Source organism: Solanum tuberosum, unplaced genomic scaffold (genome assembly GCF_000226075.1).
Source record: "Solanum tuberosum cultivar DM 1-3 516 R44 unplaced genomic scaffold, SolTub_3.0 scf00154, whole genome shotgun sequence".
In the NCBI taxonomy this organism is placed as follows: Eukaryota; Viridiplantae; Streptophyta; class Magnoliopsida; order Solanales; family Solanaceae; genus Solanum; species Solanum tuberosum.
Genome location: NW_006239079.1, coordinates 219107 through 242432, shown reverse-complemented (window position 1 = coordinate 242432; position 23326 = coordinate 219107). Strand labels below are relative to the sequence as shown.

The following is a 23326-nucleotide window of genomic DNA, read 5'->3' as shown; positions in this document are numbered from 1 at the left end:
CCGAACCCCCTAATAGTATATATCGAACTCCCTTCGATTAGTTTATGTATTTATTTTTCAGATTTTAGATCTCTTTAATGAAAATTCTGATTCTACCACTGATTGAAGGTCAGAAGTTGCCGGACATGATTAGACAAGGGAGTGGGGTCACGTATAGGATGGGAGTTGTGAAGCAATTTGGACCAACGGGAACATGCTACGAGGATGGAAGAAAATTACTAGAAGGTGTAAGGAAAAAAAAAAGGGCTCTTTTGTGAAGACCAAATTCAAACTTGGCCTCTTTCACCTAAATTTTTAGAGGAAGAATTGTAGGATAAGCATCCACGCTGTATATTCAAAGCCTATCAAGTATCAACCTTAAACTGACTTCAACCAATCTCAAGGGTCGTTTACCTCTTCGCCAAACGGTGAGGTTTGGATAAAATAAGTATCGGATAATCGTGTTCAATAAAACCTAGATAAATAAGAAGAAATTATCGTAATAATCTTTTTCGATTTCGCTTGAATTTAAACATGCCGATTGTATTTGTTACGGGTAACAAAACTATTTAATTTGAAACATATTTAACATATTATCTTTCTGTGCCCAAATATTTCAGGTATGTTATTTCTATATATTTCTTTGAACTTTCTTAAAGCACAAAATTTTTGAACTTCCTATCTTATACTCCTATTAATTTCTTGGCTAACATATAGATTTTTCACTAGTTTAGAATCTAATTACTTAGATTCATCTTAGTTTGCAATATTAAGAATTTTATCAATTAATCAAATTTTGAACTTCGAATACATGTATCTAGTGCATTCAGATACATCCAGATACATGCATCATGGATACATCGTATCAAGTGGATGATTTGCATATATCTGTCTCTCTCCCGCGCTCACCTCTCTTCTCTCTCGCTCTCCACTCTTCTCTCTCGCTCTCCACTGATCTCTCTCTTGCTTGCCTATCCCAGATACATGTATCTACTGTGATTCACATGTATTTGGGGATCTCGCTCGCCTATTTTCTTCTCGCACTGCCTCTTTCTCTATTTTAGAGTATCTGGTAGCAAAAATGGATATATTTAGATGTATTTGACTTAAAATCTGATATAAAATAATTAATTAGTCATATAATATGTAATTGTTTCAAACTATAAAGAAAATTAGTAAATATGATTAACATATTTATTTAATTAAATAGTTTTTCCTAATTTCTTTTGGTCTACAACTATTAAACCTGACATATGCTATGACTTTTCCCCTCTCGGTTTTTAGTTGTCACAATCCCAGAAACACGTATACGGTTTCTTTCATAGTCATTAAATCATTATTTTTTGGCTTCATAGGAATTTATTTTCTTTTGACCGCTTTGTTGTATTAAGAATAATTATAAGTTGATTGCTATTGTTGAAAGGTTAACTCAAATTAAATTAATACTCTAGTACTTTTTTAAGGGTTAAAGTTAATGGATCTAAAAAACACCTCATAAAGTATGAGGTCTTATGTGTAGACACTCACATGTAACTTCTAATTTAATGATGAACTAAATTAGAATTACATAAGAAAACAAGTTAGGAAGATACGACTCTACGGCTGAGACGACGAGACCCCAACTGAGAAGATGGAGAAGAAGATGCCAAATGTGATGGAGAATAAATTAATTTACATGTAACAATTTTGAACCTTTTAACTTTAACTTTAACCTAATAATAACTTTTTAAAATTTTCTACGATGAAATTGTTTTTCCATATGGCAGAAGTTTTAAATAAAAGAAAGAATATAGTATACACAACATCAAATATTAGTCAAAGGTGTATTTCACGAACCATTAATGATAGTTCAGGTAGGAAACTCACTTTACCAATAGTTCATGTATGAAACTCAACCTCGGAAAAAATAGTTTATTAATTCACGATACACCCTACTTTAAATTAATTATATTTTCGTGAATATTTTCAATGATCATATAGATTTGCGTGTGGTTGTAATATTATTTGATGGTGCAGCGGTATCCTGTCTGTTTAATTATCGCTACTTTTCCAAAATTTAATCTAATTAATGGTTCAAATGTCAATTTGTTATAAGGTTTACGTCCACTTTAAATGTTTTGGATTCGCTTTCAAATAATATTTTCCCTCTCGTCCATCAAAATTAAAGGATAATAATTATATAGTACCTCTTACCATATTCGTTATCAAGTGCTAATCCACGTCAATACTGCTTTTATATTTGAAAAACTAATCAAATTATTAGAAAAGATTAAAATTTTGAAAAGAAATTGTCGGCAAATTAACGAAACACTTTTATTTGCTTATTTTTTTAATTAAGGTCCGCACATGCATATTCAAAATGCAAATTTTATTATTTTTCTTCAACTCAAACACGCAAAATATCTTATTGATAGTTAGAATGAACTAAAATTGAAAATTAAAGTCTGTCCATTCTAATCCCAGATTTTTCGTTGAAACATAAATATAATAATTTATTTAAAATTCAATAAATGGTAATGTTGGTTTATTTAGACCTTAATTTGTGGAGGAAAATGAGAGTGAGTAACTCAATTGCGTGTAGCAATTGCTCATAATAATACTGTAATTTATGTCTCCATAATATGATTAAGACTTGTATTTTATGCTTTTAATTAGTTAGTTAGGTTGAAGTCGTGTTAATTATGTGCATTGACTGAAAGTAGAAATAGAAAGCTGAAATGTGATGTTACGTACTTTGAAGACGTGTCGAACACCATTTGTGTGAAAATGGGGACATAAATAGATGTGTGTTTTTTTCCTTTCTAAAATATAAAAGTTTGAAATAGAACAATAGCCAGGTATCTCGTGAAATTCCACAAAATGGGGTTTAGAGAGGCCATAGTATATTGTATATGCAATCTTTATCACTATCTCTCCAAGGTAGAGAAACTATTTTCCGAAAGACCCTCAGCTCAAGCGAATCAAAACACTAATAAAATAGGTGGAGAAACATGGCAACTTATGGTAAAGCAATAAAGTAACAAACACAAAAAGCTCGTTACTACCTATTAATCTTTTCTTATCTGTTATCTTCATACTCTCCTATGTATACTGTATACATAATCTTTATCACTATCTCTCCGAGGTAGAGAAACTATTTTCTGAAAGACCCTAGGATCAAGCGAACCAAAACAGTAATAACTTTCTGACTTGGATGAGGTAGAGTAGTGGGAGAGGTGGTGGTTTCGGCGACAGTGGTGGAGGAGATCTCGGAGAGGGTGGTGGCTTTGGTGGTTGCTTAAGTGGAGGTGCTGGTGATGGAAAACAAAGTTGATTTGGATAAAAGAAATGAGTTAATGATTAAGTGGTACTGATCCGGTTAAAATTGAGTAATTTTAGTTGATTTGGGGCTTTCCATCCAATTGAGGGGCACATATGATGAAATTAATAACAGTTGGGGTAAGAATAACTTCATTATAACGATGAAGACATAGTGTGGGAATATCATAAGAAAACAACCCGCTGGAAAATTCAGTCACTAGAAAAGAGAAGGCAAAGAGTAAAATTGGAAAGGAACTTTGATTTAAATGAGACACATGATCATCATCTGCTCTTCCATCCAGAAGGTTCCATAATATTAATTTGTAAATATTAGTTTTCCTTATTTTGTTTTTATGAAAATTGTAATTACATGTTTGTTACAGATTAGCCAATTAGCATAGGACAACTGTAGAAGTTTGTTAGAAGTAGATTCTCAATGTATTATTTAAACACATTTTTGTACAGAGAATACATAGGGAAAATCCTTCATCCTATTCTTCTTCTCATTTTTTTCCTTTCATGGTATCAGAGCATAGACTCTACTGATATAAACCCTCAACATTTTTCTTCTAATTTCTCATGGGTGATCAAGATAATCCAATGCCTACTTCTACTAGGACTCGAAGCCTTCTTCCAACTGCTAATGCACCTCCCATTGAGCTAATTAATCCGGCTCACCCTTTTTTCATATCTCATTCTGATTCTCCAGGTACCTTGTTGGTGAACACAATATTTGATGGCAAACGAGGCATGTGGATAGCCTTAACCGCGAAGAACAAATCTGGGTTTATTGATGGATCCACCAAAGAACCTGAAGCTGGAACAGATCTTCACAGAGCTTGGTCCAGATCTAACAACATGGTAATCTCCTGGTTATTGAATTCTCTCTCTCTCGAAATTTCTGAAAGTGTTATCTATTACTCTACTGATATCTGGGCAGAATTGGAAGATAGGTTTGGACAGAGTTCTGGTCCACGACTCTTTCAGCTCCAAAAGGAACTTAGTGACCTGGTTCAAGGGTCATCTAATATTGCTGGTTACTACACCAAAATCAAACGACTCTGGAATGAGTTGGATACTTTGGACACCTTCAACTTTTGTCCTTGTGATTGTACCTGTGGAGCAAACGAGAAGAATATTAAAGCCAAGCAGGGTGAGCGTTTAGTTCAGTTTCTAATGGGTCTCAATGACTCTTATTGTGCTCCCAAAGGTAATATCTTGATAATTTCACCTTTACCCTCTATTTCAAATGCATTGCACTCTTAATCCAGGAAGAAAAACAAAGAGAGGTTCAGAATACACCAAAATTCCCTGGTGAATCTTCTTCTTTTGTTGTTGCTAACCAAGCCAATGTTGGACAAAGGTCTTTCTTTAATGATTTTAGGGCACAAAGAGGATCTTATGAGACAAGAAGTCTTCTCTCTTATGCAAGTATTGTAAGAAACCAGGGCATCTTATTGAGAAATGTTATAGGTTGCATGGGTTTCCAACAAATTTTAAATTCACTAGGCAGAGGACTTCTCAGAGTTCTGTTCAGAGAAATGCAGTGACCTCTAATGATGTTTTTGGAGATTCTTTCACGAGTGATATAGTGTCTACTGATCAGGCAAAGTTACTCACTGCAGAATAGTTAGCTCAGGTGATGCAAATGCTTCAACATGTGAAAAATAATGATCAAGGCACCAATAATTCTAAGGTCATAACTTCTGTTAATTGTGTTGGTATAACTTTATGCTCTAGTCCATTTTCCTTAAATTTACATGTTGATTCTAAGGGCTACACTAAACAAACTTGGATTATAGATTCAGGTGCAACAGAGCACATGAGTTATAATAAGGATTTCTTCTTCTATTTCAAGCCTCTGTCTAAGCCTATTTATGTCAATCTTCCTAATTCTCAGAAAGTCAAAGTTTCTTACTCAGGATCTGTCTAGCTTTCCCCTAATCTAATTATTCACAATGTGTTGTTTGTACCTAGTTTTCACTTCAATCTTTTGTCTGCCCATAAATTATGCAAACAACTTTCTAATATGTTAATTTTCATATCTTCTCATTGTTTCATGCAGGGCCCTTCAATGAAGAGGCCAATGATCCTTTGGTGAAAGTCAGAATGGTCTCTATCTTCTCAAGACTAGTCTTCCAGATCTTCCCTCTACAAATGCTAGCTCTAGTTTTCATTCCTCAAAGGATGTTACATCCAGTTTATCTTGTATTTCTTTTTCTGATATTAAGAGCAAGTTATGGCATGTAAGATTAGGGCATATACCCCTTTCAAATATCCAACACATTAATGAAATTTCAGTTTCACTTTGTTCTAAATTCTCTGTTCCTTGTTTTGTTTGTCCCTTGGCGAAGCAACACAAACTCCCTTTTCCTAGCAGTCACATTGCATCTAAACAAATTTTTGACTTAATTTATATTGATACTTGGGGGCCTTTTCAAACACCTATTTATGATGATTTTAAGTATTTTTTTGACCATTGTAGATGATTTTAGTAGAGGTACCTGGACATTTTTACTTTCCACTCAAAGCAATGTTTTTCCTATGCTCAAATCTTTTCTTGCTATGATTGAGAGACAATTCAACAAAAAGGTTAAAGTCATTAGATCAGATAATGCTTGGGAATTGGGGTCCAGTCAAGAGAATTCTAAATTTCTATCTTCTCAAGGGATAATCCATCAAACCTCTTGTGTAGCCACACCACAACAAAATGGTGTAGTTGAAAGAAAACACAAACATTTATTAGAAATATGTAGGGCTCTTTTGTTTCAATCTCATAATCCTCATAAATTTTGGGGTGATGCTCTTATGGCGACAACTTATCTCACTAACAGATGTCCTACTAAATTATTTTCTTTCAAGACTCCTTATGAAAGACTGTTTCAGCATCCTCCTACATACTCTCATTTGAAATGTTTCAGATGTCTTGTTTTTGGTTTTACTGCTACGCAAGGTAGATCTAGGTTAGCACCCAGGGCTGAACCTTGTCTCTTTCTTGGGTATCCTTTTGGCAAGAAATGATACAAGTTGATGTCTTTGCATTCTCAGAAGCATTTTGTTTCCAGAAATGTTAAGTTCTTTGAAGATATATATCCTTTTGCCACAATTCAACCTCATGTTTCCATTTTTCCTCTTAATACTCCTATTACTTCTGCATCCTATGACTATGTTTTTCCTACCAATCATTCACATCCTATTGATCCTAACTTTTCTAGTGCTCCTAACATCCATGATCTCCTACCTGAATCTCCTATTCCTACTTCTCCACTTTCAGTTTCTCCTCCAAATCCTATTGTTCTCAAGAAGTCCACTAGGTCTGTCAAGACTCCTGCTTACCTAGAGGATTACATTTGCAATAGTGTTTATCTCTCTAATGTTTCTGATATTTGCTTTTCTTCTCCTACTCATGTTTCTCCTTTTGCTTTTTCCGCCTTGTCTCAATCCAATCAAGATTACATCACCTCTTTATCCCATGTCACAGAGCCTACTTCTTTTTCCCAAGCTATTTCATACCCAAGTTGGAGAAATGCTATGACTAAAGAACTTGATGCTTTGATCACTAATGACACTTGGGAAGTGGTTTCATTGCCTGCTGGTAAGAAAGCCTTACCTACAAAATGGGTTTACAAAGTTAAATTGAACTCATCAGGTAGTGTTGAACGACTTAAGGCTCGTTTGGTTATTCGAGGCGACATTCAAAAAGAAGGGGTTGATTTTACCGAGACCTTTAGTCCTGTTGTGAAGATTACTACTATACGTTGTGTGCTTGCTATTGCAATTAAGAAGGGCCGGGGTTTATACCAATTAGACGTTAACAACGTTTTTCTTCATGGTGAATTAGATGAGGAAGTTTATATGAAGTTTCCAGTAGGTTTGGAAGTCACTGATCCTACTAAATTTTGTTGACTGAAGAAGTCTCTTTACGGCTTGAAGCAAGCTTCGGGACAATGGTATGCTCGTTTGACAGTAACACTCAAATTTAAGGGTTTTACTCATTCTTTAAACGATTATTCCTTGTTATAAAAATGCCATGATTCTTCTGTTTCATTTTTAGCTGTCTACATGGATGACATTCTTCTTACTGGCAACGACAAAGCAGAATTAGATGCCCTCAAATTGTTTTTTGGATTCTAAATTTAAAATCAAGGATTTAGGGGACTTGCATTATTTTTGGGTATTGAGGTCATCAGGGAGCCTCATGGTTTGATACTCAATCAACGTAAGTTTGTACTAGAGCTTTTGTCGGAATACAATTGTCTTGGCCTCAAACCTGCTCCTTCACCCTTAGATCCCACTCACAAGCTACATGCCAATATGGGCTCTCCTCTTCCAGATGCCACTGTTTATCGCCGTTTGATTGGACAACTGAATTTTTTAACTCACACTAGACCCGATATTTCTTTTTCTGTCCAATACCTTAGCCAATATATGCAACAACCTCACCAGGCACATCTTTCAGCTGCCCACAATGTTCTGCGTTATCTCCTTTCCGATCCAGGCTTAGGAATTTTTCTCAATTCTTCCCCATCTTTCACTTTGCTGGCTTTTTGCGACTCCGATTGGGCTACATTCCCCGACTCTCGCCGGTCAGTGAGTGGTTTCTACATCAATCTTGGGGGTAGTCCTATTTCTTGGAAATCGAAGAAACAAACTTCTATTTCACTTTCCTCTGCAGAGGCTGATACAGATCCATGCGGCGTGTTGTTGCAGAATTGACTTGGCTTGTCCGACTCCTCTCTGATCTCTCTCTTCCTCCTACTCTACCCATTTCCCTTCATTCCGACAGTCAGGCTGCAATTCACATTGCTAAAAATCCAATCTTTCATGAACGGACCAAGCATGTTGATTTGGATTGCCATTTTGTCCGGCAACAGTATCTCACAGGACTCATTTCCCTCTCTTTTCCTCCTTCCTCTTCACAAATTGCCGACCTTTTTACGAAACCTTTACCCAGTTCCTCTCATCGTCTTCCCTTGGACAAATTGGGTGTTCGTTCCTCCCCCTCCAATTTGAGGGGGGATGTTGGAATATCACATTCAGTCACCAGAAAAGAGAAGGTGAAGTGTAAAATTGGAAAGAAATTTTGATTTAAATGAGACACGTGATCATCATCTGCTCTTTCATCCAGAATGTTCCATAATATTAATTTGTAAATATTAGTTTTCCTTATTTTGTTTTTATGAAAATTGTAATTACATGTTTGTTACAGATTAGCCAATTAGCATAGGACAGTTGTAGAAGTTTGTTAGAAGTAGATTCTCATTGTATTATTTAAACACATTTTTTGTACAGAGAATACACCGGGAAAATCCTTCATCCTATTCTTCTTCTCTTTTTTTTCCTTTCACATAGTAAATCAATAAAACAAAGTTAGAGGGATATTTTTACTCTTTTCCCTAAATTTTCTAACCAAATGCCAAAATGCCTCAAAGTGCTACCAAAATCTATGGCCCAATGGTCCTAGATAGAGCACAATATCCAGCACCAAAGAGTGGACACGTGTTAGGCTAAATATTATCCAAGTGGACATGAATTTAAGGTACAAACGTCATGAGTTTAGAACCATTCAAAAATGTTCTTGTATTTTGTCGTTATGAACAGAATCCACTAGTGGATCTATAGCCACAAAACTTACCTGGAAATTATCTTTTATGGTTCAGTATAAAATAAATTGATTAGAATAATTTTTCAGATTTATAAAAGTGAAACTTTTAGGTGTACAAAAATAAAATTAAAAATTGTCATTTAATTCTCATCCTTTTTTATTTTTCATAGTAAAAGCCAAAACGTTTAAAGATAGAAGTTGGATGGTACTTAACGGAGAATGGAAGAATTTAACAATATTTTTTCTTCAAGATTAAAACTAGAAGTTTATTTATATTTATTTGGTTAATTAATACTATGATCATTTCATTTTTAATCCAATTTATCTAACATCTATCGATAAAAATATAACCAACGGTATATCAAAAATAATTTCTCTACATAAAATCTATTGTACACACTAAATTCTCCAAATTTCTAATATTAGAATAAGTATATTATTATTGTTATTGCTATCAATTATCATTATGTAATATTTCTGACTCAAAAATAAAATAAAATTTTGAAGTATGTGAAACAAGACAAAAGAGAATAAGAAGAGAGTATCAATCAACCACAAAAAATCACAATTTACAAAAAAGAAAGAAAAGTTTTTCTTCTGTTTCTCTTTTGACAGTGATGAGAAATCAGTGAGCGGAAGGTGAAAAAAAATGGCACAATGTCAATGGCAACCGCATTTTCAAACAAGATTGAAGAAAGATGTTTCTTGGAAATGCAGAGGCCTACAATGTATTTCAATTAACAGAGACAAAGGCAAAGGAATTCGTAATTGGAAAAAAAGATTGCAGATGCCACAATGTTGCAGCAGTTCATTTCCAGTTTCATCAATAACAACGAGGGAATTAGAAGTGGGGTTAATCAATTCAGAGGGAAAACAAAGAGGAGAAAATGAAGTGGGATGTTTTGTGAATGAAAATGGATGGAAAGTGAGAAGAATGATTGAGACTGAACAAGAAATGAGGAATGTTGCTGCTGTTCAAGCTGAAGCCTTTTATGAACCTCTTCTTATCTTCAATGATTTATTCTTTCAATTCTTTCAGGTTCTTCATTTTTCTAGCTGTTTCTATTTTTCAATAATTTGTTCTGCCCAATATCCTGTTCTTGATTTTTCTGTCTTTGAACTCTGTTTGTACTGTTTTCTGCATTATTTTGTATTTATGGAGGTTGCGGATTAGGATTGTAGGTAGTTGAGCATTGTCTCACTTCCCAGCAGGATAGATTGATGCATTGTATCTGTTTCTCGATTCTTATTTTGTACCACTGGTAGTAGCATTTGTCTCGTAGCTGGCTTATCTTAGGACCTTTGTTATTCCTCGTTATTCATTGTGCTTTAGTTATCACATTAGTTTGTTATGGTTGTTGCCCCTCTTGTGTTAGCTGCTATGATCGGAGAGTCTTTTGGAAACAGTCTTTCTAGTAGTAAGATTTACGTACACTCTACCCTTCTCAGACCCACATTTGGAACTATACTGGATTTGTTGTTGTTGATGATGATCTTTCTAGAAAACAGATGGGGGCATGCAATTTGAAAATGAGAAGAAGAATGAAGATCATATATTTGTTTCAGTTTCATATATCTGTTATTAGGAAATGAATTTGGCTGTATTTTCTATCTGTTATTCTATAATCCCACCAGCACTGTTCTATCTGTTATTATTCATGCATTAGTGCTATTTTTATCAACATAATAAAGTGAGAATTATGATTATGTAGGCTGAAGTACTTTCAGGACTACTTTACAGACTGAAGAATTCTCCACCAGACAGGTAAAAATCGAACTTAGGAATGAGGTTGCATCTTTATTTTCTTTTCTGTGGAGTATATCGTTACCTTGTTGATAAGAAAATCTAGGTGTATTAAACTATGCTTCAGTCCTAAACAAGAAAATCTAAGTGCATTGCGATTGTTTAATTAATGCAGGCAAAAATAATAACATAACTTCATTCTCTGCTATGGTAATTCTGAATTTGTCTTGATGGACTCTAGTCTTATATGTACAATATTGTATTCTGCAAGAAGGTCTAAAGAAATTAGATTATTGCAAATGGACTATATTTGAGTTATGATGGTTTCCTTCATTTCTAATCAAGCTCAAACTAATTCAATGTTTTTACAAAATTTCGAATAGATAACCAACCTATAGTTACACTACTCCAACTAGATCAGTGTTGTTCTTGTTCTAAAAATGAAAATAGTCATCAAGTTCAGTTCAACTTTCTGAAATTCTTGACTAAACAGGTATGCATGTTTAGTTGCGGAGGCCTCAACTGACACTCCTGAGGTAGAACAAGATCTTGTAGGAGTCGTTGATGCTACAGTGTATAGAGATACTGATGTTCTTCAGTTTCTTCCGGGAGCAACAGAATATATCTATATTTCTGGGATCGCTGTATTGAACAACTTCAGGTCCAAGATTTAATACTTGTCCATTAAAGTGAATTGATGCTTTCTTTGACATGGCGCAAAATACTTTTTGTTATACAATCATTTGTTTATGTTCATTATTTCCAGCTGTTAAAAATGTCTTGAATTATCAAGAGAACATCTTAAACAGATCTGGGAAATATAACTAACATCATTCAAGATTCAAGTCCTTTAATAACATAATCGCTCTACTGCTACTTCATAATAATAGTCACTGAACAGAAAAAAACCCATTCCTCTATCAGACCTTTTCAACCAAACACTAGCAAGATGATTCAGGAAATAAAATTCTTTAACAAAACATTATTCGTCATATTCCACTTGCGAACATAGATGGTGATCCTATGTTATAAATGATGTACAGATGAGTTATGTCTACCTTTTGCTGTCAAATGGTATTTGATTTGACACATTGGAATGTTGATTAACTGTAGGAGGCGGAAAGTTGCAACTGCTTTGCTCAAGGCCTGTGATGTTCTTGCAAGATTTTGGAGTTTTGAATATCTAGTCCTTCGGGCTTATGAGGATGATTTTGGTGCTCGACAATTGTATACAAATGCAGGTTATATAGTAGTTTCAAGTGATGCTCCATGGAAGACAACTTGGATTGGTCGAAGAAGACGAGTTCTTATGGTTAAACAGGTCTCACCTGAATCAACTTACATTCATTGAAACAGAAATTTCGATTCAAGTCTTTTTAACAGTTCCTTATCAAATTAGTCATTCCAAAATACCTGAGGAAAATTAGAATTCTGCAAATTAATATATATAAGGTGTACAAACCTATGGCATTTGATCTTCAGGGAAGAGTATTTTATGAATCTTGTAAATATTCCCTCTATCTTCAGAGTTACTTAGCTGCTCTGCTGTTCTATCCTCATATCAAATACCTTAACAAGATCTAATTCTCTTGTTAAATCTTGTGGATGACTGGGGTCGAATTATGGTAAAATTTTTGGCTAACTTTTCATTGACTAAATTTAAGAAAATAAGCACATTGAAGAAGACAAATTATTAAGAAAACCAAAGAATGTGGTGCAAATGTAAAGAAATACATACAGTAGGGAGTATTGTGTATCCGCAAAATCATTGACAAAATGTCGTTTTAAGAAGCTTCAACGTCTTTCATATGGTATCGGAGAATCCAATCCTCGTTCTATCATCATTAGCTTTATTCTCTGTACATCCTCTATTAGACCAGCATTCTTATAAATCTTCATCAAAAGCTCAAAATTATGGTCATTATCTGGCTCCAACTCGAACAGATGTTGAGCAGCTACCTCTCCTATTTTAACATTGCCATGTCTGTAGCACGCATATAACAATGCACCCCAAACTGTTGGTCCAGCTTCGAATTCCATTCTCTTCATTACAACATTAAAAGCTTTGTCTATCAATCCTAACCTCCCATATAGATTTACCATACAACTATAATGTTCCATCCTTGGACTAATATCATACCTCTCTTGCATAATTCTAAACAGCCTCTCCGCGTCCTCTAGTTTCCCTAAATGAGCACATGCCGACAACAAAGACACAAATGTGACACTGTCCGGTAGGTCACCAGATTTCACCATCTTCTCAAAGTACAATAGGGCTTCAGGATGCTTACAGTGAGCTGAAATGACTGAATTCCATGACACTACATCCCGTTCATGCATATTTTCAAACAACCATCTCACTTGCTTCAACTTTTTTTGCTCTGCATAGAAATCAACCAATGAGTTAACGATGGACAATTCATGATTAGTCCCTCGACGAAGAACCCATCCATGAATTTGTTTCCCAATTGAGAAAGGTATTCTGGCCACAAGTAATGCTGATATAGAAACAGAGTCAGGTTCTATTCCATCACGTATCATAAGACGAAACAGGTTTAACGCCTTAGTTACGAGCTCATGCCTCATGTATCCAATGAGCATTGAATTCCAAGAAACCAAATCCTTTGTCCCAATTTGATCAAAGAGTTTTTGAGCCTTAACAATATCACCACATTTTGAATACATATCAACAAGTGCATTTAGAATAAACCCATTACTTCCAAATCCACGACGAATCACATGCCGATGAACTTCCTCTCCTACATGAATCAACCCAACACCTCCACAAGCCTTCAATGCACGTGGGAATGTGTAACAATCAGGCTCCACACCCTCTTCCACCATCTGAAAATACATGGCTAACGCATCTTCAAACAAACCCTTCTCAGCATATCCTGATATAATCGAATTCCAAGGAAATGCAGAGTTATTTCTTTTAGGCATTTTATCAAACAGTTGATGGGCCTTCTGAGTTTGTCCACTGCACGCGTAAAGTCTAATCAGCTTCGATGAAATACCCACGTTTTTACGTAAAAGCTTCTCGGGAATGAGGTTATGAACACGGATACCATGATCAATTGCCTGCAATTGAAAGCATGTTTCTAAAAGGGAAGCAAAGATTTGTGGGTCGTAAATATCAGTGCCATTTTTCACAGTGACTTCTAAATTCCTAATGACAGTTTCAAGAGCTTCGAGTTTAGTTTTGGGTGGGATTTTCTGATTGGAAAGCAGCTGGGTTTGGCCTGATTTTTGCAGACTGATGCGGCGGCTTTTTGGGTTTTCCATATGAAGTTTCTGGTTTTTTGTGTTTTCATTTGTAAAAGAGAAAGTTGGGTGTGTGGATTTTGCAGAGTGATGATGCGGCGATCTGAAGTTCATGCTAATGGTAATGTTTTGCTGCAATGTTAGAGCCATTGTCTCCATTTGCAGTATTTTCTGCTCAAGTGAATTAGTGAAGAATCATGGAAAAAGCAACTGAGAAGAGTCCTATGCCCTCAATGTGTATGTATGAATTATATATGTTACTTGAATATATTCACTAATTTGAATTCACTTTAGGAAGAGACTGACTCTTTTTCTAGTATTATTTAAAAGAAATATCTTGAATTTTAGTAGTAGAGTGAGTTCCATTTTGGATGACTTCGGGTGAGCACAGGCTAAAACCTTTACCATAGGACAATTTTTGATAGTATTAAATTAAGAAAGAATATAAATTAATAAGTATATAATTGTACTTTTTAACTTGGTCTCAAATATATTTATGCCAAAAGTAAATAGTTGTATAAAGTTGAACAAGTAAATATATGTATCCTATGTGACTTTATACAAAACAAGCTAAGTGTATTTCACGTGAATTGTCATAAGACATATATATACTTTTCCAATTTTATGTAAGTTTAAATATCTATTTTCGCCCGTTCAAAATAAGGAGATTCAAACTATTCTAAAGTAAAATAGGAAGTGTTCATCAGTATAAGTTAAAATGAATCCTTTTTAAGTTAATTATTTTTTTATTATGTAAGGTAGGAAAAAGGGGATTACATGTGAAATCAAATTATCACCGGTGAAACGAAGGGACCAAATGATTCCGCCACTCCTGCGCACGTTAGCAACAGGCTCCATTGTTCTTCTTGGTGGAGCTATCTCTATCTCTGCACTCACCACTTCAGTTCTTCGCCGTAAAGCCTTAATCAATAAGGTAAATAATTGCAGGGTAATATATCTATTTTTCAAAAATCCCATTTTCAGATTTTCATCTTCTTTGATTTTGTGTGGCAGGAAAAGTTTGGGAAGCTTTGTTTGTATTGTAGAGGAAAAGGATTTTATAAATGTAAGCTTTGCAAGGCAAATGGTACAATAAAATGGTCACCCCTTCATGATCCTGTATTTGTAAATCCATGTGTTTGTCCTACTTGCGAGGGGAACAAGTGAGTTCACTTCCATTTCAACTTCTCATAGTTTTTTTTGAATTATTCTAAGAATGAGATTTTGAGGATTTTGCAGGATACAGCGATGTCTCAATTGTTTGGGAGATGGACGGGTATAAGAGCTAAAATGCACTCTACCTGTTTGATAAAACGACAATGCCAACATTTGGAATCCGGATGTGTTTTTTTTTTCTTCAAAAATTGTGGGTACGGGAAATGGGAAAAGATTATAAGGTGAAGAATCGAATCCAATTTAGTAGCCAACCAACTGAGCAACTAAGATTTTCCAATTCAGAGGTGTAATTCTTGAGCAAACATTTTTATTAAGGACGATGTTTATTTTTCAAAAGGTTCATTTGGATTTTGATATAACTTCACAACACAGTCATTCCTTAGTGGCTCGTTGCTACAATTTCTACTTATTAGCTTGTTCTGTGCTTACTCACTTCATTCGCTCTCGGTAGCGGTTTTAAAGCAACAAGATCAAGTTTTGCACAAATGGAAATAAAAACAAAAACCAATAAAGTACCCCATTGCTAATAAACATTATCAATACTCCATTATAATAAAAGATTGAAATAGGCCGAGCAGGGTGAATGCATTTGTAGATCTCTGAAGCATTTCTCCACCTGCCTTGTGAAATACTACTGAAATTTAACAAACCACACAACGATACAAATATATGCTATCAACTGGGCCAAACCCAGAGTCCTTATTTTATTTTGCCACTAGTAACTAAAAGCCATTGTATACTTATAGTGCTAAACGTAATAAGCTTTCTCAAATTTAGAAGGGAGGCATTGCTGGAGCAATCATGAAATTAAGGGCATTTCTATCGACGCCACACCCACCAATGCATTCATCAGTTTCAATCCAATCCTTGAGTTTATCAGCCTCAATTTCTGATGTTTGGCATATATATACTTCTTCACCACTCCTAAGAATAAAGATGACTTACCTAGACTGACTTGTACCAAGAAAGCAAGTGCGAAAGCAACAATGGCTAAAGTGTTCAAGTTATATAATGAAGCCATTATGATAACTTGTTAACTTATAAATACTTGGCTTATCAACTCTATTGCCTTGCAAGTTTGTTTCTTTTTGATTTTACTTAGAACTACATAATGGAAGTGATAAGAAATCCTAGCTATTTATAGAGGCAGATTTTCATGCAATTTGAGAAACTAGTAGTAGTATGTGTATGAATTACTGTTTGATCAATTGACGATGTCAACATTTTATTAATTAGAGAAGAAAGTAGTTAGTGGTCAAAAGACTTCGCCAACAGTGGCCGTCTTGGTTTAGAAATTCCACATATTTAGGTTTAGTTGAAAAAGTGAATTTTCTTGCACTCATACTCAGTGGCGGAGTCAGAATTTTCAATAAGGGGTTCAATATCTGAAGAACTAGACACTCGAAATAGCCGAAGGTGATTCAACATTTATTATATATACCTAAAAAATTATTTTAACCATATAAAAATAATATAATTTTCCTTGAAAGGGGGTTCCGTGATGATAAGGTGGCTCCGCCGCTGCTCATACTTGTCCACTTTTCGGTTTCTATAGAAAAAAATATGTTTTCCAAAGGGATTTAACTTTCAACTGATAGATTTCTGACACATGTTTAACTTGTAAGGCTCTTATTAGTAGTACTAGACATAGGCACTCGTGCCAGCACAAGAGTCGTTCAAATTTTTATATTATATTTAAATATTTGAAATTGTTAATTATTGTGATTTATAATATTTTACATAATTTTCAAATAATATATAGTATTTTCAGTGTCCTAATTTACGTGGCACATATGAAATTTCAAGAGTCAATCGATTTCTTTATATGCATTTAAATATTCCAAGTTGTTAATCATAGTAATTTATAAAAGAAAATATTACGTCATTTTCAAATAATATGTGTTACTTTTTTTTTTCCAATTTATGTGACATCGATAGAATTTCGGGAATCAATTAATTTTTTTATGTTTATTAAATATTTTAAATTATTAGTTATCGTGATTTATAGTATTTTTTATGTGATTTTCAAGTATACAACAAACTAAATGAAAATAAGATAAATAAACTTGAAAAATAAAGAAAGTAAATAAATTATGTAAACTGTTTCTAGAGTCTTCTATATCGTGATTTATAATTAGTCACATTATCTAATTATATTTAATTTATTTTCTTGAGCTTTATGTCAAATTAGAATTGAACAAACAAAAAGAATTATTGTATATATATTCTATTAGTTAGAAATGGAGTTCTTTTAGAAATGGAATGGAATCTAAGGTGCATGAGTTGCAGTGGCTACTAAGGCTTTTAGCTTGTGACACCTAGGATAGGATTTGGAAAATGAAAAAGATTTCACCTAAAACAATTGTGGGTAGGGAAAGTGGGAAAGGATTACAATAGGGAGAATCGAACCTTCACGATTCAATGATGTTTAGTTTTCAAAAGGCTCATTTGGATTTAGATATAACTTCAATATAACCAGCTCGGTGCCACAACTTCTGTCCTTAACTCACTTCATTCACTCTCGTTCGGTAATGGTTCTAAAGCAACAAGATCAAGTTTTGCACAAATGGAACTAAAAACAAAAACCAATAAAGTACCCCATTGCTAATAAACATTATCAATACTCCATTATAATAAAAGATTGAAATAGGCCGAGCAGGGTGAATGCATTTGTAGATCTCTGAAGCATTTCTCCACCTGCCTTGTGAAATACTACTGAAATTTAACAAACCATACAACGATACAAATATACGCTATCAACTGGGCTAACCCAGAGTCCTTATTTTATTTTACCACTTGTAACTAAAAGCCATTGTATACTTATAGTGCTAAATGTAATAAGCTTTATCGAATTTAGAAGGGAGGCATTGCCGGAGCAATCATGAAATTGAGGGGCTTCACTTCTGATTCCGGTGCTGGTGCAACAAATCCCGAGCTTCTAATCTCAGCCATTTCACGACGTCCATTTCCCTTTTGCTCTGCACATAACTTGGGTAGATATACACCTATACCCAATCAAAGTCATACCCATTAATCATCACGTTATATATAATTAAATCATTTAAATTATAGACGTATGATAAGTAAATACCTTCACCAGCAGCAAGATTGAAATAGAGATCAATAATGTTAGGACAGTTGTTGTAGCAAGCAGAGGAACAGAGCTTGCTAGTAAAGCGAGACTCAAGCAGAGCGTCAGAAGAAATGCCAAGGGCATTTCTATCGACGCCACACTCCCCAATGCATTCATCAGTTTCAATCCAATCCTTGAGTTTATCAGCCTCAATTTCTGATGTTCGGCATATATATACTTCTTCACCACTCCTACGAAGATGTTTCTCTAAAACACAACGCTTACCCGTGCTCGATATTGCAAATGCACAAGAGTCTTCATTCAAATTCTCGCACGCAATGTCCCCTGCATATGGTTACGCACACATAACATGTTATAACAAGTTAAATTACACTGATGAAATTAATTAAAATCCATGAAGAATAAAAATGACTTACCTAAAGTGACTTGTACCAAGAAAGCAAGTGCGAAAGCAACAATGGCTAAAGTGTTCAAGCTATGTAATGAAGCCATTATGATAACTTGTTAACTTGCTTATCAACTCTATTGCCTTGCAAGTTTATGTTTTTTTTTGTTTTTGCTTAGAACTACTTCAAATAACTATTTATAGAGGCAGATTTTTCATGCAATTTGAGAAACTAGTACTAGTATGTGTATGAATTACTATTTGATCAATTGACGGTGTCAACATTTTATTAATTAGAGAAGAAAGTAGTTAGTGGTCAAAAGACTCCGCCATCAGTGGCCGTCTTGGTTATAGAAATTCCACACATTTAGGCTTATTTGATGTTGAAAAGTGAATTTTCTTGCACTCATACTTGTCCACTTTTCTGTTTCTATAGAAGAAAGAAGAAGATATGTTTGTGAAAAAGGATTTAACTTTCAACTGATTGTGCAAAGGTTTATGACACACGTTAACTTTTAATAGGCTGATGCAGAGTAATCCTTCCATGGTTTCATATTACTTGATCATTTTGATCTAACATAACTCTTAAGAAAATTTTAATTAGATGTATATTTTACTAAATTAACTTTATAATAATATTTAGAATGCTAAATTTAACTACTAATATTTTATATAGTTATTTAATACTAAAGGGTCATTTGATTGGAAACAAGTTATCTTGAAATTAATTATCTGGATGATGGGATAAATAATTCAAGGACTAAACAATATCTCCAATCAAACACAAGATAAAATAATCGTACATTTTATTCTGAAATTATTATATCTTATACCTCACACCAAAAGACTCATGAGGGTTGTATGAGAAAGAAGTACCAAAACTCTCATGATTTACTAGAATGAACAAGTAAAATATCTATTTGATGTAAATAGCAAGTAAAATGCAACAGAGGGAATATTAGTTTTAGGATTAATGTATATACACAAATAGTACTTCCTCCATTTCTAAATAAGTGGTACTTTTAGTTTATGTACACCCTTAAGAAAACTCATTCATTCCTAGAAAGTAAGATGTATTTTTACTAATTTAGCCTTAATAAATACCTTGAACAAGTTGTAGCTCTATAGTAATTTCTGCATTATGTAAAAATCTCCTTTTATATAAAAAGGTAAAATTGGAAGAACGTTATTATTGTATTTTTAATTGCCTTAAAAAAAGTAGCTTTTAAGTCAAAAATAAAAAGTCAAACTTAAATGACTTTTAAGTCAAGAAATAAGAAGTAGGAAATACCTACTTTTGGTTTTTAACTTATTTTTAACCTTGTCAAACACTTCCTAACTTATTTTAAGTTATTTTTATATTTGTTAAACATTTTCAGAAGTCAAAAACTGACTTAAAAAATATTTGACAAACTTTTAAGCTAATCCAAACTCTGTCTTAGTAAAAAATTCAACAATTCACTTACTATGACTACTTCATTTTGGTTTATTTGCTTTGAAAACACGATTTTTTTGCTCCGGACTCCTACTTTTGACTGTATATGTGTTGAATTGTCCAGTGAAAGTTTGGGTATTCTGTTACCTGTTCAGTGGTTCAATGTCACAATTACAAATGACGTTTAACTAATTGCTTCTGATTAGTTGTGAGTTGTGACAATTCGATGTTTTCCTAAATCCTAAGCACTTTGTTTAACTAGCTACTCTCTCTGTCCCTAATTACTTGTCCATTTTTTCTTTTTTAGTTGTCCTTAATTACTTGTTCATTTTGACAAATCAAGAAAGGACAAAAAAATTCTCTATTATACCCTCAATTTTTTACTTTGAAAAATGTAGAATTTCTTGAAAATCTTAAATTTTCAATTCATCCACTTCATAATTAATAGATGTAAAATGATAAATTCAATATATCAAGTAATTAGGGACAGAAGGAGTAGAATTATTTTATACTCCATATAGTGATTAGTAAGATCGATAGTCAATAAAAACTAACGGAACTAGTCAAGTCTCTGAGTAATTTGTCAGAGCATTTAGGCCATTTAGAATTTTCTTTTCTGACTTTTTTGTTCATGGAATTAACTAGCAATCTGCAAATTGCAAAACATAAACTACTTGAGTTCTGCCCCGTCATTTACGCCCATACTAAATTCTTTACTCCTATTTTTTTTTCTTTCAAAAATAAAATTGGCTAGTAAATTATTCCCTCGATTCATTTTTACATGTCACATTTCAACTTATCAAAATAATGATAAGATTAAAACATGAAAAAAATAATATTTTTTTTCTGCTTTGTTAAAATATTACAAATAAACATAAAAATATATTTTTGAAATTATGAACAAATAAAAACAGAGAAAATAAAAATTGGTTGTTGTTAGTTTCTTTATTATTTGTGTTGGGGCATAGATCATTGAAGTGCAACTTTTAGTAATTGAAATAGGCTTACTGATTGTTTTGTACATATATAAATGTGTAATTTTCTTGTTCAACTTTTGTCCCACTTCACCAAAATTGAAAATACTAAGGTGGAAAATCAGATATCCCCTCCCTCTAAGTATCCCTTCACTTTAATTACGTGCGTTGCGCATATATGTCAAAATCATGTGTAGTATACTATTTTTTAAAATAATATTAATTTATTAAATAAATTTTTTAAATAAATAATTGTATATCAAAAAGCAAAGTACAAGCACAAATGAAGACATATAATGTATTTGACAAGTCAATATATCCATTTAGCAAAAGTTTACTATTATAGTATTAGGAAAAATTATGTTCACCATAATGACCCAAATCTGATAGCTTTGACTATTTCATAGCATAAATTGATTTCTTTTTTGATATTTTTATCCTTCCCTTTCAAATATAATGTTTCCTTATTATTATTTTTTTCCATGGGAAACTTTTATAGAAAATAGGTAAATTTATAGCATCATGAAAAATGTCTAATTTGTACCAATCAACATATGCAACGCTCTGATGTCTTTCCCAATTATATTTTGTTGCAACAGTTGAGGTTTTGTCATATACCATTTTTCCTTAATTGAAGAATTGTTATTAATATGATTTTAATTAAGTAATTTCATTGATTATTATACCTAATAAATTTAAATTATATATATATTTTAATATAAATTGAAATATTGAAAAAACATTAGCTAAAATTCAAAAAACTTTAGACATAATAGAGACGTCACATCATATAGTTCATAAGTGTCGCCTTAGTTAACTGCAATCGAAAAAGTTGCAAAATATTGTAGTTTTCCCTAAGCAATATTTTTAAATATATTTTAAAAAATTTAAAATGATAACAATCAAAATTCAAAATACTTTAAACATGATAAACGTCAATACCTTATAGAAATCATAAAAACCATTAAGTTCATAAATGTCGACCCTATTAACAATAACCGAAAAAAGTCACTCATTAATAGTATAGTCTTGCGTCTCTATGTCGATCCTTCTTCTATGTTAATCTCTCCTTAGTTAGCATGTAATTTGTTGAGCATTTCATCTCCTTCTAGTTACCTTCTTCTATGTTAATCTCTCCTTAGTTAGCATGTTATTACTTTGTTGAGCGTATTATACGTTGTAACTTGTATTCAGTGATAACAATATATATCAATGTTTGTATTGGAAATCGAGTTTGTTTCATTGATGCTTTCATCCAGAGGTCTTCAATGGAGGACCAAAAATTACGAACTCCTTATGATTCGATTAACCCCAGGAAGGATTTGTGGTCAAAAGAGATGTTTGAAATTCGTTCAATATTACAGGGGTTGGTTGGAAAAATTGCAACTGTTAGGCCCCAAAATAAAGTTCTGATGTATGATCAGAATAGAGATTTGTCTCTGGCACCACCAATGTTTCGTCATAAGTATGCATCCATAAACTTTGGACGGTTCTGTGGTGATAATCCAAAGGCATGGATTTTCCAGGCTGAACACTACTTTGAATTCTATAAAGTCATAGAAAAGTATAAGTTATCTCTCGCGTCATTGTATCTCGATGGGGAAGCATTGGAGTGGTATCAATGGCTTTTTAGGAACAAACAATTGGCAGATTGAGAACACTTTACAGTGAAGGTAATGATTCGATTTCGTAAACAACATCTCGAATCACAAAGATGTTACTTGCTCAATAATCAGGTAACCTCCGTGATTGACTACCAAAGTCATTTTGAGGATGTCTCGTCGGGATATGGTGACTTTAATGTACTCATATCGGATATTGCATATGTTTCTCTGCAATGGAACGATATAATCAACTCACCTTTGTCGCAATGTTGTGACGAGCAATCTGAAGGCAACAACAAAACCAATGCGCCCAAGGTGTTTGATGACTTGTCTGAAAGACCCACAGATGCAAATTCCATTGATATATCATGTAAGCTTAGTCAACTTGAAGTTAAGGATCCCCACAATGTGTGTAAGTTGACAATATGAGATACTACTGAGGCATTTTTCCCTAATGATCTGGCATATTCTGTCTCTCCTTCTGCTGAGGCAACTGATCGTGAAAATGATGTTAAAAGTGAAGATAAGAATGATGAAGAAGAAGTTGTTATCATCAGAGATGGAAAACTTTACCCTTAACATGGACCGGGCTTGTTCAATGCTGGAAGAAGCTATCTTCAATTCCTTCAACTTACAGTTATCCTAACATTATAACTAGAGGTATAACCAGTAGACTTGGCCATGATGTGAGTTTCTTGATTTTGAATTTTTTTCCACCTGATCAATTTCGCTTAGAGTTTCCATTTGATCCTGGCTCTAATTTACT

General features: G+C 33.5%; 5 protein-coding genes across 5 annotated transcripts; 3 read left to right on the top strand and 2 right to left on the bottom strand.

The window, feature by feature from the left end:
• The first annotated feature begins 7593 nt into the window (after window positions 1–7593).
• On the top strand, window positions 7594–7995 carry LOC107061642 (uncharacterized mitochondrial protein AtMg00810-like). Its single transcript, XM_015311264.1, has one exon. The coding sequence runs from the start codon at window positions 7594–7596 to the stop codon at window positions 7993–7995; it is 402 nt and encodes a 133-aa protein (XP_015166750.1).
• Window positions 7996–9413: 1418 nt separating this feature from the next.
• LOC102592477 (uncharacterized) lies at window positions 9414–12207 on the top strand. The gene is made up of 4 exons (XM_015311282.1): window positions 9414–9923; window positions 10597–10649; window positions 11122–11289; window positions 11742–12207. Exons 1-4 carry the CDS (start codon window positions 9534–9536, stop codon window positions 11977–11979), a joined length of 849 nt encoding a protein of 282 aa, XP_015166768.1. The 5' UTR covers window positions 9414–9533; the 3' UTR covers window positions 11980–12207.
• Window positions 11287–14286, bottom strand: LOC107061653 (pentatricopeptide repeat-containing protein At4g25270, chloroplastic). The gene is made up of 2 exons (XM_015311281.1): window positions 12367–14286; window positions 11287–11394 (listed from the first exon to the last, which is right to left on the bottom strand). Exon 1 carries the CDS (start codon window positions 14049–14051, stop codon window positions 12423–12425), a length of 1629 nt encoding a protein of 542 aa, XP_015166767.1. The 5' UTR covers window positions 14052–14286; the 3' UTR covers window positions 11287–11394; window positions 12367–12422.
• A 333-nt stretch (window positions 14287–14619) lies between these two features.
• On the top strand, window positions 14620–15450 carry LOC102592817 (uncharacterized). Its single transcript, XM_006353233.2, has 3 exons — window positions 14620–14826; window positions 14907–15055; window positions 15132–15450. Exons 1-3 carry the CDS (start codon window positions 14710–14712, stop codon window positions 15172–15174), a joined length of 309 nt encoding a protein of 102 aa, XP_006353295.1. The 5' UTR covers window positions 14620–14709; the 3' UTR covers window positions 15175–15450.
• A 2191-nt stretch (window positions 15451–17641) lies between these two features.
• On the bottom strand, window positions 17642–18730 carry LOC102592141 (uncharacterized). The gene is made up of 3 exons (XM_006353231.1): window positions 18579–18730; window positions 18160–18486; window positions 17642–18073 (listed from the first exon to the last, which is right to left on the bottom strand). Exons 1-3 carry the CDS (start codon window positions 18652–18654, stop codon window positions 17922–17924), a joined length of 555 nt encoding a protein of 184 aa, XP_006353293.1. The 5' UTR covers window positions 18655–18730; the 3' UTR covers window positions 17642–17921.
• Between the last annotated feature and the right edge of the window lie 4596 nt (window positions 18731–23326).

Excerpts from the sequence above, each read along its gene's own strand:
- LOC107061642 (XM_015311264.1), top strand. The coding sequence starts at position 7,594 with ATGGGCTCTCCTCTTCCAGATGCCACTGTTTATCGCCGTTTGATTGGA.
- LOC102592477 (XM_015311282.1), top strand. The coding sequence starts at position 9,534 with ATGGCACAATGTCAATGGCAACCGCATTTTCAAACAAGATTGAAGAAA. Across the intron at positions 9,924-10,596 it reads TATTCTTTCAATTCTTTCAG|GCTGAAGTACTTTCAGGACT; the intron begins GTTCTTCATTTT and ends ATGATTATGTAG. Across the intron at positions 10,650-11,121 it reads AAGAATTCTCCACCAGACAG|GTATGCATGTTTAGTTGCGG; the intron begins GTAAAAATCGAA and ends TTGACTAAACAG.
- LOC107061653 (XM_015311281.1), bottom strand. The coding sequence starts at position 14,051 with ATGGAGACAATGGCTCTAACATTGCAGCAAAACATTACCATTAGCATG.
- LOC102592817 (XM_006353233.2), top strand. The coding sequence starts at position 14,710 with ATGATTCCGCCACTCCTGCGCACGTTAGCAACAGGCTCCATTGTTCTT. Across the intron at positions 14,827-14,906 it reads GTAAAGCCTTAATCAATAAG|GAAAAGTTTGGGAAGCTTTG; the intron begins GTAAATAATTGC and ends TTTGTGTGGCAG. Across the intron at positions 15,056-15,131 it reads CCTACTTGCGAGGGGAACAA|GATACAGCGATGTCTCAATT; the intron begins GTGAGTTCACTT and ends AGGATTTTGCAG.
- LOC102592141 (XM_006353231.1), bottom strand. The coding sequence starts at position 18,654 with ATGGCTTCATTACATAGCTTGAACACTTTAGCCATTGTTGCTTTCGCA. Across the intron at positions 18,487-18,578 it reads CTTGGTACAAGTCACTTTAG|GGGACATTGCGTGCGAGAAT; the intron begins GTAAGTCATTTT and ends AACCATATGCAG. Across the intron at positions 18,074-18,159 it reads CAATCTTGCTGCTGGTGAAG|GTGTATATCTACCCAAGTTA; the intron begins GTATTTACTTAT and ends GATTGGGTATAG.